A 12,955-nucleotide genomic window follows, 5' to 3' on the forward strand; every position below is an offset into this window, starting at 1 on the left:
TATTGAAGTAGGGGTAATTGTACTTCTTTTACTCCCTCAGTCCTGTGTTTTTTTTTTAACCTGGTTTGTAAATTAAGCATTTCTTTTTCCCTTAACACCATTAAACTGTTTTCTGAACTGAATATGAAACTGATTTCCTTTTGACTTGTTTACTGTCCTGTAGATGGGAGCAAGGTGAAAGGAAAAAAATGCATTTTCATGCTGACGGTTATTGCCCGCCTCCATAAATGTTGTTTTCCTGGTGGTCAAAGAGGGAAGTTGGAGATTTTCCAATTAGCATGTTTGCATTACTTTCTATCTGTGAGACTCCTCACAGATTGATTAGAAAATCAATCTAATTTTCCAGATTGGAAAATCAGTCTGTACTTTCTAAGCTGAATCTGGGAAGAGAGAGCCTGAAATTTACCCACACTCTCTGAGGCCAGTGAGTATGCTCTGGGACCTCCAGGCAGATCTAAAGTGAAGAAAACTCCAACAGAACAATTTTCAATGAGCCCAGGTCCCAACGCAAGGTAAATTTAGAGGGAATCTGAAGTGCTGTACTTGGCCAATGCGTGCTATTTTTCGCACGTTGCCTGTCTTTTGGGATGCTCTGTGCCAGATTGGCTTCTTTGGGTTCTGGCCTTCCAGGTTAACAAGTTACTTAGCCAGCGAGCCTGCTCCTCTACAGGCACAGGCCCCAGTTATTAGAACTGTTGTCAACCCAATTTCTGGGCCCAGATCATCATCAGTGTTAGAAGTATGACTCACCCGAACAGTTATTGTACAATATATAGTTTTTAAAAAAAGCTTATTTACACGTATTTCCAATGTCACCTTTTCCTTTATAAGTACCCATATTTATATTCACATTGATTGCACTGTGAACTTTGAGTTAAAATTTTAACCCTCCTTCCAATGATACTGCTCTCATAGGACGTTCTTAACTCCATGGCCAGTACTGTTTAGTGACTTGTTTCTTAATAATAGTTACAGATTTTCAGCATGGATTCCTGTTGACTTTTCGGGATGCGCTCTGTTGTATTAATATTTTTGGTCCTCATTCTGCATTTGATGAAGAGAAAATATCTTGTGCTTGTCAACTGTTTTTTTTTAAAAATGGATTTGTCATTATGCTGTGGATAATATGCTGAAATACTCTTGACCTTAATACATTTTCTTTTTATCCCTTTATCTATAGGAACTTATAAGTAACTTGGTGACTTGGGGTCAACTATCTGAACAAAATTTACTGACATAATAAAATGTGAGGCTGGATGAACACAGCAGGCCAAGCAGCATCTCAGGAGCACAAAAGCTGACGTTTCGGGCCTAGACCCTTCATCAGAGAGGGGGATGGGGGGAGGGAACTGGACTGACTGAGGACGAACGGTCAGTCCTGAGCAAGGGGCTCACCTTTGTCCCCCTACAACCACACATCAACGAATACCAGTCACGGTCGGACACAGAGCAGTTTTTCCGCCGTCTTCGCCTGCATGCCTACTTCTTCAACCGGGAACCCAACCCTCCTTCCACTGACCCCTTCACCCGCTTCCAACACAAGTCCTCCTCCTGGACACCACCCCCAGGCCTCCTACCCTCCCTCGACCTCTTCATCTCCAACTGCCGTCGAGACATTAACCGCCTCAACCTCTCCACCCCTCTCACCCACTCCAACCTCTCCCCCGCAGAACGGGCAGCCCTCCGCTCCCTCCGCTCCAACCCCAACCTCACCATCAAACCCGCAGACAAGGGTGGCGCAGTGGTAGTATGGCGTACTGACCTCTACATCGCCGAGGCCAGATGCCAACTCTCCGACACCACCTCCTACCGCCTCCTCGATCATGACCCCACACCCGAGCACCAAACCATCATCTCCAACACCATTCATGACCTCATCACCTCAGGGGACCTCCCACCCACAGCCTCCAACCTCATTGTTCCCCAACCCCGCACGGCCCGTTTCTATCTCCTTCCCAAAATCCACAAACCTGCCTGCCCTGGTCGACCCATCGTCTCAGCCTGCTCCTGCCCCACCGAACTCATCTCCACCTATCTGGACTCCATTTTCTCCCCTTTGGTCCAGGAACTCCCCACCCATGTCCGTGACACCACCCACGCCCTCCACCTCCTCCAGGACTTCCAATTCCCTGGCCCCCAACACCTCATATTCACCATGGACGTCCAGTCCCTGTACACCTGCATTCCGCATGGAGATGGCCTCAAGGCCCTCCGCTTCTTCCTGTCCCGCAGGCCCGACCAGGCCCCCTCCACCGACACTCTCATCCGCCTAGCGGAACTCGTCCTCACACTCAACAACTTCTCTTTTGACTCCTCCCACTTCCTACAGACTAAGGGGGTGGCCATGGGCACCCGCATGGGCCCCAGCTATGCCTGCCTCTTTGTAGGTTACGTGGAACAGTCCATCTTCCGCACCTACACAGGCCCCAAACCCCACCTCTTCCTCCGGTACATTGATGACTGTATCGGCGCCGCCTCTTGCTCCCCAGAGGAGCTCGAACAGTTCATCCACTTCACCAACACCTTCCACCCCAACCTTCAGTTCACCTGGGCCATCTCCAGCACATCCCTCACCTTCCTGGACCTCTCAGTCTCCATCTCAGGCAACCAGCTTGTAACTGATGTCCATTTCAAGCCCACCGACTCCCACAGCTACCTAGAATACACCTCCTCCCACCCACCCTCCTGCAAAAATTCCATCCCCTATTCCCAATTCCTCCGCCTCCGCCGCATCTGCTCCCACGATAAGACATTCCACTCCCGCACATCCCAGATGTCCAAGTTCTTTAAGGACCGCAACTTCCCCCCCACGGTGATTGAGAACGCCCTTGACCGCGTCTCCCGCATTTCCCGCGACACATCCCTCACACCCCGCCCCCGCCACAACCGCCCCAAGAGGATCCCCCTCGTTCTCACACACCACCCTACCAACCTCCGGATACAACGCATTATCCTCCGACACTTCCGCCATTTACAATCCGACCCCACCACCCAAGACATTTTTCCATCCCCACCCCTGTCTGCTTTCCGGAGAGACCACTCTCTCCGTGACTCCCTTGTTCGCTCCACACTGCCCTCCAACCCCACCACACCCGGCACCTTCCCCTGCAACCGCAGGAAATGCTACACTTGTCCCCACACCTCCTCCCTCACCCCCATCCCAGGCCCCAAGATGACATTCCACATTAAGCAGAGGTTCACCTGCACATCTGCCAATGTGGTATACTGCATCCACTGTACCCGGTGCGGCTTTCTCTACATTGGGGAAACCAAGCGGAGGCTTGGGGACCGCTTTGCAGAACACCTCCGCTCAGTTCGCAACAAACAACTGCACCTCCCAGTCGCAAACCATTTCCACTCCCCCTCCCATTCTCTTGATGACATGTCCATCATGGGCCTCCTGCACTGCCACAATGATGCCACCCGAAGGTTGCAGGAACAGCAACTCATATTCCGCCTGGGAACCCTGCAGCCATATGGTATCAATGTGGACTTCACCAGTTTCAAAATCTCCCCTTCCCCCACTGCATCCCTAAACCAGCCCAGTTCATCCCCTCCCCCCACTGCACCACACAACCAGCCCAGCTCTTCCCCCCCACCCACTGCATCCCAAAACCAGTCCAACCTGTCTCTGCCTCCCTAACCGGTTCTTCCTCTCACCCATCCCTTCCTCCCACCCCAAGCCGCACCCCCAGCTACCTACTAACCTCATCCCACCTCCTTGACCTGTCCGTCTTCCCTGGACTGACCTATCCCCTCCCTACCTCCCCACCCACACCTTCTCCACCTATCTTCTTTACTCTCCATCTTCGGTCCGCCTCCCCCTCTCTCCCTATTTATTCCAGTTCCCTCCCCCCATCCCCCTCTCTGATGAAGGGTCTAGGCCCGAAACGTCAGCTTTTGTGCTCCTGAGATGCTGCTTGGCCTGCTGTGTTCATCCAGCCTCACATTTTATTATCTTGGAATCTCCAGCATCTGCAGTTCCCATTATCTCTGACAAAATTTACTGACCATCTGTTTTTATTTTTTGATGTTATCTTAGCCATTTAATGCCGGTTACTCATTGAAATTGGAGAGGAAAATGTAAGCCGCTGCAGGCATTTGATAGGCAAGATAATTTAGCATCATTGAAAATGGAAATCTGACATGTTTTGAACAGGAATTGTAAACTAAAAAAGCAAATTGCAACTATTCGTCTGTTTGGATATTACAAACATTTAAACCTAGCAATTAAAGGTAATTTAATATATCTAACTTGCAGTCTTTTTCTCTGCCACATGTCTTTTGATTTGAAATGAAGAAATAATCTTTGTAATATTTGTATTTTTTTCTCTAGGTCTGTCAAGATTTATACTCCTGGACGGAGGGACCCAGGAACACCAATGACTCCACGACATACCCCAGCACGCTTTGGACTCTGATTGTTATCTAATTTTGTTTTTTATGTTTTTTAATTTTGTACAAAATATGTTTAAATATTTGTGGCTTCAAATCTATATTTGTATATTACCACATTTTTCTAGTACCTCAGAATAACAGTATTTGTGTTTATAATGTAGCACTTGAGCTTTTCGTTGCACCATAGTCAAGTGGTAGTGATTGAAAAATTCAAGTTTGTCATCACAATGGATGGTACACAGGTTCATGTGATAATAGTTTTGTTGCTGCCATCATTGGCTTTTCCATAGATCTACGGGTCCTCAACACTGGGTCAGCTAATTGTGTGCATATACAAGATGTATGGAAAACCTGTCCTTTCCAGTGGATCTCTTGTCATCTTTACTTTTTATGCAAGAATTGTTTCACTGTTCAAATGTTACCCATTCTCATACTTAGATTTTCTGTTTTTTTGTTAAATTCTGGACATCTGTTTCTCATGATTTTGCAATGCTATGCAACTTCATTCCTCAAAAAAAATATTTAAAGTGTCGTCTCTATTTAAGGACCGTGCAAAATAATTTTAACTCTTCTGTAACTTTGATCCATTGGAGAGTTAATTCAACACACGTTATGAAAGAGAACAATGCAAAGGGAAATGAGCAATCCCCTATTTCTTGACTTTTCAGTGAAACATCTCACTTTATGGAGCGTTATCTGACCTGGCTGACATATCAGTGCCAATCACTGATATTCTCCAGGGACCTTTGGAGTTATCATATTGTATAAGTAGCAAGATTGATGGAATATGTTATCCCTTCCTGTTTGAGTGACAAATTTTGTTTAACTACTCAAAATGTCCTTGCATTGTATTCCTTTTTCTTTTCTGTCCTCGAATTTGTCCAGCCAGTCAGGCTTTTGAGCATTAATATTTGGTGAGAAATCCTTATGAGTGTAATTCTATCAGGGAGAAACTATTTTTTGCTCTCTTGGTAGAACACAACCGATTTTCCCTTCATGATTTTGAGGTAACAGCAATTTTTGCCTGTCGTAAATTCTGTACAATTTGGGGGTATCTTCTGTGGGAGAGGTTTGTGATGCAATCCATGTGTCTTCGGTCCATAAGAAAAGGAACAGAAGTAGGCTTGACTTGCATGGTTCAGAACTGCAAGTCCTTTCATTTTCATATTGCATGCCTTTATTTGAATCCATTTGAACATTCATGAGGCTACAAGCAGGAAAACAAGTTTCTTGAATTTTTTTGTAACTGTACTGTGCTTTCAGCAAGTGCAAGTATGTGTTTAACTTCTTCAGATTTCAATCTGGGATCAATACGTTATTGTATTTCAATTTATTTTACACTTCTTTTCAATCTTGAAAGGAGTTCCAGCCGCCTCCAATATGCTCATTTCTCTGAACTTACTCTTCATTAACTAGGACCCTAAATGCCACTGTTTATCTTGAACAGAAAATTGGGTTTACTTCACCTGTCCAGTAATTTCTGGCTGAGGACACTTCATGCTTTACAATCGTTTCACCCAGCTTGATTTTTTAACACGTGAGCTGTTCTGTACTTTGGGCTATTTCATGAAAATATGCTATCCTTTGTGACAGGTGTTTCAAATCAATTAAAGAAAGGGGTATCTATGATTTGTTTCAAATTTGTTCCACAAACTCCTATTATTCTCAGAATGCAAGAACTGCAGATGCTGGAGTCAGAATCTTGCTATCTTCAAGTGCTTTATAACCTGACAACGAAGCCTGTTCCAAGGATGCCCATCTTGAAAAAGTTATCCTCTTCCCTCTGGAATGCCTCAGTGGATCTCTTTCCCACTGCAACACACTGGTGACCTGCTCCGCCCTGAAGCCTTTCGACCACATACAGCCACATCTCCTTTCTCAGTACCTGTCTGGGCAACCGGCTTATCCCCACTGGACTCCAAACAACATTCAGACCATCCCAGTTTAAACCAAGCCACAACAACCGTTATCTACAGTAACTCCAGACCCTCCAAAAACGATTTTCTGTGTGGATCCTAAGGTCCCCGCTCGCAACTATGCACTGGCATCTTCTCGCACTACAGTCAGCCCTAACCCTGCTTAGAACCTGTCCCAGACCAGCAAAGGACCTCTACTGTTTTTCATTCTGCACAGGGTCCACAACCTCAACTAAAGCTTTCTCTCCATCCTATCGGACGTCAAGGATCGTAAGTACACCAAACTTACTCGTGCTGACCTCCAAACGCCGTCCTCTACCTCCCCAGACCCCAACCCTATCCAGGACCTCACTTAATTTGCCCGGTGCCATTAATAAGACAGTTGCTGTCGCCTCGGCCTCTCCCGCTGACGCTGTCGACTACGTCACTTCCACCAACGCTGGCCATGTCACTGCTGATGCTGACTACGCCAACAAGGCCTGCCTACATTAGTTCCCATACACACACCCACTCCCAAGACAGTCTCCCCCCAGCTCCAAGCCCTGTTGAGTATTCACTATCTTTTTTCTCTCTCTTTCTCGCTCTTTCTCTTTCTCGCGCTCTCTCTCTCTCGCACGCGCTCGCTCTCCCGCTCTCTCGCTCTTGGCGCGCGCTCACTCTCTCTCGTGCGCGCGCTCTCTTTCTCGCTCTCTCTCTCGTGCGCGCGCTCTCTTTCTCGCTCTCTCTCGTGCGCGCGCTCTCTTTCTCGCGCTCTCGCGCGCGCTCGCTCTCTCTTGCTCTCTCACGCGTGCTCGCTCTCTCTCGCTTTCTCGCGTGCGCTCTCTCTCTCTTCCTCCCCCCACCCCATCAAAACTCTCCTGGGCTCCCCCTCACTGATGATGAACAGTCGGTCCTCAGCAAAGGATTCACCTTCATCTCTCTGTGCTTACTCCATGGCCTCCTACCCTCCCGTGATCTCTTCATCCCCAACTGCTCTCGCAACGTCAATTGCTGCAATCTCTCACCCCTCCCACCTCACCCATCGGAACGTGCAGTCCTCCGCTCCAACCACAACTTCACCTTCAAGCTGCAGATAAGGGGGTGCGCTTTATGGTATGGTGCACTGACCTTCACATAGCCAAGGTCAGGCGCCAAGCCTCTGTTACCTCCCCCTACTGCCCCCTCGATTATGACCCCACTCCGGTCACCAGACCAGCATCTCTCAGACCACCCATAACCTTTTCACCTCAAGAGACCTCCCATCCACAGCCTCTAACCTCATTGTTCCCCAATCCTGCATTGCCCAGTTTGCTTCCTTCCCAAAAACCACAAACCCTATTGCCCCAGATGACCCATTGTCTCTGCCAGCTCCTGCCCCACTGAACCCATCTCTGCTTACCTTCACTGTATCTTTTCCCCCCCAGTCGAAGAGCTCCCCTCCTGTGTTTGGGACTCTACCCACATCCCTAAAGACTTGCAATTCCCCAGCCCCCAAAACCTCATCTTCACCGTGGATATCCAGGCCCTGTGCAGATAACCTAAAACCTCTACTTCATCTCCCACAGGCCTAGAGAGACCCCTCCACTGACACCGTCATCCACTTAACAGAACTTGTCCTTACCCTCAACACCTATCCCTTTTACTCCTCCCACTTCCTACAAACTGAAGGGGTGGCTTTGGGTATCCATATGGGTCTGAGCTATGCCTGCCTCTTTGTAGGGTATGCAGAATAGTCCCTCTTGCACTGTTACACTGGTACCATCACTCATCTCCTCCTCTGCTACATCGATGACCATCAGTGTTGCTTCATGCTCCCAGTTTAAACTGTCGCTTAAACAGTTCACCTTTCCCAACAACTTTCACCCCAACCCTAAATTCACCTGGACCATCTCTGATACCTCCTTCCCCTTCCTGGGCCCCTCTGTCATCCATATCTAGTAACCATCTGAGCATTGACATCTATTTCAAACTCACTAACTCCCACAGTTACCTTGACTACGCCACCTCTGACCCACCATCCAAGCATGCAATCCCTTCCTCTCAATTCCTCCGCCTCCACCACTTCTGCTCCCAAGATGGAATGTTTCATTCCAGGACATTCCTGATATCCTACTTCAATGATCACACACATACCCGCTCTCCTCCCCCCCCCCCCCCCCCCCCCCCCAACCCAGTTCTGCCGTCAAACCACCAACAAAAATAAGGACAGAGTCCCTCTGGTCCTCATATACCACTCCACCAACTTACGCATCCAGTGCATCATCCTTCACCACTTCCCCCACCTACAGTCCAACCCCAAGACCAAAGAGATATTTCCCTCCCCCCCCCCCCCCCAAAAATCTGGCTTTCATAGGGACAACTCATTCTGTGATACCCTTATATGCTCCACACTCTCCACAAACCCTACTACCCTCAGCACCTTTCCCTGCAATCGCAGGAAGTGCTACACCTACCCCTACACTTCTGCTCTCACCCCTGTCCGAAGCCCAATACAATCATTCCATATCTTACGGGTTCACCTGTACATCGTCCAACCTGGTCTACTGTACATGTTGCTCCTGATGTGGCCTCCTGCATCAGTGAGACCAAACGCAGACTTGATGACTGATGTGTGGAGCAACTGTGCTCTGTACAGCATAATCAACAACATCTTCCAGTTGCTAACCATTCGAACTCCCCCTCCCATTCCCTGGGTGACATATCCTTCCCGGGCTGCCTCCAGTGCCACAATGGTGCCATGTGCAAACTGGAGGAGCAACACCTCATACTCTGCCTTGGGAAGCTACAGCTTGAGGGCCTGAACATAAAATGCACCAGTTTTAAATCTCCCCACCCCTGGCCTCATCCCATGTCCAGCCTTCCCTCTCATCTGCCCTCTCCTTGACATGACACTACCTGTCTATCATCCCACTTATCCGCCCCACCCTTCCCACTGACCAATCCCCCAATCCCTACTTGCATCTACCTATCACCATCCTATCCCCAGCTCCACCCCTTTCTCCCTCTATTTGTGTCCCAGCTCCTTTACCCCTCCCCAGCCCTGATGAAGGGTCCAGGCCCAAAAAGTTGACTCTCCTGCTGCTCTGATGCTGCCTGACCTACTGTGTTCCTCCAGCTCCACGCTATATTGACTCCTCCTAATCTCATTTCTTAAATCCCAATTTTAGTTAGCTTCTACTTGCATGCGTACAGATATTTTCCTGTAATTGGCTGTAAGTTATGAACTTCGCAGGTTTTAAGAATTGGTAGTAGTTACTCCCTCATTGACATTGGTCAATTAAAACTTGAGTCTTAACCACCGATTTGCAAATACTCCAAAATAAAATAATTGTGGAAGAAATACCAACATTAGAAAGAGAAGTGTAATGTGGGAATAACAATGGGCAGAGCAGATGGAAGCAGCACTTGCCAAACAGTGGTTGGCCCATGGACAAATAGAATTAGATCGATATCATCACTTTCAGAAATGGAGAGCCCTAATTGCAGCGATGAGAGGGAAGATGGGAATCTGAGAGGCAGCCACTTTCTGAATGGGATTTTCAATTCTTACATTGGATTACCTGGATTTAATATGGGTGTCTGCAAGAAGTTGTTATTCAATAAATTTAAGTGTCCTGTTGTAATATAAACCTGAAATCTTGTATTTAAAGCTGAAATTATGGAAATGTAGGAGAATATTTGTTCAATAAATGTGGAGTTGTTTTATTCTAGACAAAGTTATTGTGTTGTAGGGTTAATTTGTCATCCTTGGAAAGATTTTAAGTGATTAACTTGTGTGAATCAGAAACGTATGTATTCCATTGAAACTGCTCTGCCATTTAATTAAATCCTGGCTGATGACCTGCTTCACTGCCATTTGCCTGCACTGTCTCCATACCCCTTAATACCATTAGTCCTGAGGAATTTATTTATTCCTGTCTTGAACATGCTCAACGTTGAGTTTCCCCAGCTGTCTACAGTAGGTGATTCCAAGTATTTGCCACCATCTGAAGAAGTTGCCCCCCACCTTAAATGACAGCCCCATAATCTGACACTATGCCCTCTGGCCTTACACTGACTAACCTGGGGAAACATCCTATTTTCATCTATCTATGCTGTCACAGTTTGTAAGAATCTTAAGTTTCAATGTGATAATTTTCATTATTTTAAACTCTAGCAAATTCAAACCTGGAGCCTTTAATGTCTTCTTGTAAGAAAGTCCTGCCATTTTAAAGTTTAATCTGGTAAACTTCTATTATGCATGCTGTGAGTGGTATATTCTTTCTTAAATAAGGACAATAAAACTAGAGATAATATTCACCAATTGCAGAAGATCATCATCTGTAATGTTATGGTACGGGAATTGCAAGCCAAACCAAATCAGCCTTACTATCACTGTGTTTGCAATACTTAAATTAAAATATTCAATGACCCTCTATCACTCAATGATCCTAACCAAGCTTTATGAATAACAGATCTTAGATGCCAAGTTTATAATTCATTACTATTATTATTACTAATAATTCTTTAATACTGTAACTAGCAGGACAATGCTAAATATCAAGGTAATCTAATAAATAGCTATAATTTAAGCCCAATCTTCTGTGAGCATAAGCACCCCCCACTTTCTCACAGTTAAGGGATAAATTAAAAGAAAATGAATCACAAGTAGTTAAATAGACTTCTAGGAGTATTTAGGTACTTCCTATAGACTGAGATTCTTTTCTCAGTATATTCAACAATTTTTAACTGGACATAAAACTAGAGAGTGGAAAATATGGCAGCCCGTCCCAAAATTTCCAAAAGTCACTCTCCACTGAACTAAACCAGTCAAAACCGGTGTTCCCGTTGTGCCTTATTCATTGTTTAGCACTGGTCCTCCCCTATTTGACCAATTCTACATTCAACGAGCTGCCAGCCTTGGTCATAGCAACATTTGGTACAAAATTGTTCACAGATTTGTTCCTTTGATTTGTAACTAAGTTGCATTATCCTCTCGGCCAGTAACCAACAGCAAACCTCTGTGTCTATTTTCTTTTAAAACATACAGCTAGTAAAAGTTTCACTTAACAAAAAAAGAGAAAAATAAAAGAAAAATAGTGAGGGCCTCTGCAGTACTCAAATCCTCTTGTAATGATGGTCAACATATCATTTGTCTAGAGCTCTGCTTTGAACATTGAAGGTTAATACTTTGAAATTCATTCTATTTTACATATGCTAGATCTGTAAAAGTGCAAAACTTAAGAGTTATCTCATAATGTTGTTAATTGACTGCTTCTTTTACACTCTTCCTGTGCTTTTTTTTTGTTCTACAGTCTTAATGACCCCAACCCCACCTCTCTGTATCTCTCTACGTTCCATAATTTTCATTGTAGTGTTTTATCTTCCATCCAGGTTAAAGTCTGTACTCAGTCTGACCTCTGGAAGTCTGAGGTTGTGCTTATTTTTCATTGTCCTTATGCCACCTGCCATACTTAAAAGTATGAAGGAAGGGTGAGGAAATCTGGGGTTCAGGTGCCCGAGGAAAATATCAGCGGTGGAGTTCTGATATCTAATAGTATTTGTGTAGGAGGTTTGTGTCTACAACTTGCAATTCATGGCTGGAACTTGGACCAAAGAGATGTTTGCCAAATAGTGTGGACCAGGAGGAACGCAGCAGGTCAGGCAGCATCAGAGGAGTAGGAAAGTTGACGTTTTGGTTGGGACCCTTCTTCATTTCTGCATTGTGTTCCGCCAGCTCCTCACTGTTGACTCTGACTCCAGCATCTGCAGTTTTTGCTACCTTTGATGTTTGCCTGGGAACTGACTTATTGGAACAGTACATTGACAAAAAAAAAGATTTCTTCGAGAGAGCTGTTGGTTATTTCTGCCTGTTGAAGGTTTTTGTTTTCACCATATGATTTACTTATTGGCTACCAGAAACTGGCTGTCACTAATGAACCCAATCAAAAAGCAAAGAGATGAGTTGCAAGGAGGTTGAAATGGAGCCAGGGTTATCAGGGAAACTGAAATTCAGCAGCATAGCTTTGCCATCTTGTAGTACAGGAGCCATGTACCAGGGGGTGAAAGAAGAAACTAGACCTAGAATTGCTTGCTGTACATTAAAGTGGTTCAACAAATTACAAATTGTAGAACCAACATTAGAATGTAAAGTGCTATCTATTCAAGCAAATGTTGGTTTAGTCTTCATAAGGTGTGATGGATGAATTGATCAGTTTGGTGTTCACCACTCCTACAACCCCCTCTCCAAACCCACCCTCTAAGTTTGCTTACTATATTACGTATTATTATATCACAGAATCACTGTGGAGAAAGAGGCCATTCAGCCCTTTGGGCCTGTACTGTCTCCTTGAACATTTTAACTTAGCGCCTCTCTCCTGCTTTTTTGGCATTACCCTGCACATTATTTAATTAGAAATGGTTATCTCTTGAATGCTTCAATTGAACTCCCCTTCACTACATTTCCAGGCAGTGTATTCCAGACACGAGCTATTGGCTGTGTGAAGAAGTGTTTCCTCACATTGCATTTGCTTATTTGCAAAACACTGTAAAATGGTACTCTCCGCTTCTTCATCTTACTGGTGGAAAAAGTTCCTCCCCATCCACTCTGGCTAGACTCCAATGTGATTTTAAATATCTCTACCAAATCTGTTCTATATTTTCTTCTTTGTAAGGAAATTAAT

At 45.5% G+C, this 12,955-nt stretch overlaps 1 protein-coding gene across 1 annotated transcript in view; it reads left to right on the plus strand.

Annotated features, from left to right (window-relative positions):
* The window catches only part of dhx38 (DEAH (Asp-Glu-Ala-His) box polypeptide 38), a 144,638-nt gene extending 138,614 nt beyond the window's left edge, over positions 1 to 6,024 (plus strand). Inside the window, exon 27 of the mRNA XM_048546464.2 lies at positions 4,337 to 6,024. Within this exon, the coding sequence (XP_048402421.1) occupies positions 4,337 to 4,421 (85 nt within the window). The 3' untranslated portion in view covers positions 4,422 to 6,024. The remainder of the gene's footprint in view (positions 1 to 4,336) is intronic.
* Positions 6,025 to 12,955: the final 6,931 nt, after the last annotated feature.

The sequence above is a fragment of the Stegostoma tigrinum genome, chromosome 16 (genome assembly GCF_030684315.1).
Source record: "Stegostoma tigrinum isolate sSteTig4 chromosome 16, sSteTig4.hap1, whole genome shotgun sequence".
Taxonomy (NCBI): Eukaryota; Metazoa; Chordata; class Chondrichthyes; order Orectolobiformes; family Stegostomatidae; genus Stegostoma; species Stegostoma tigrinum.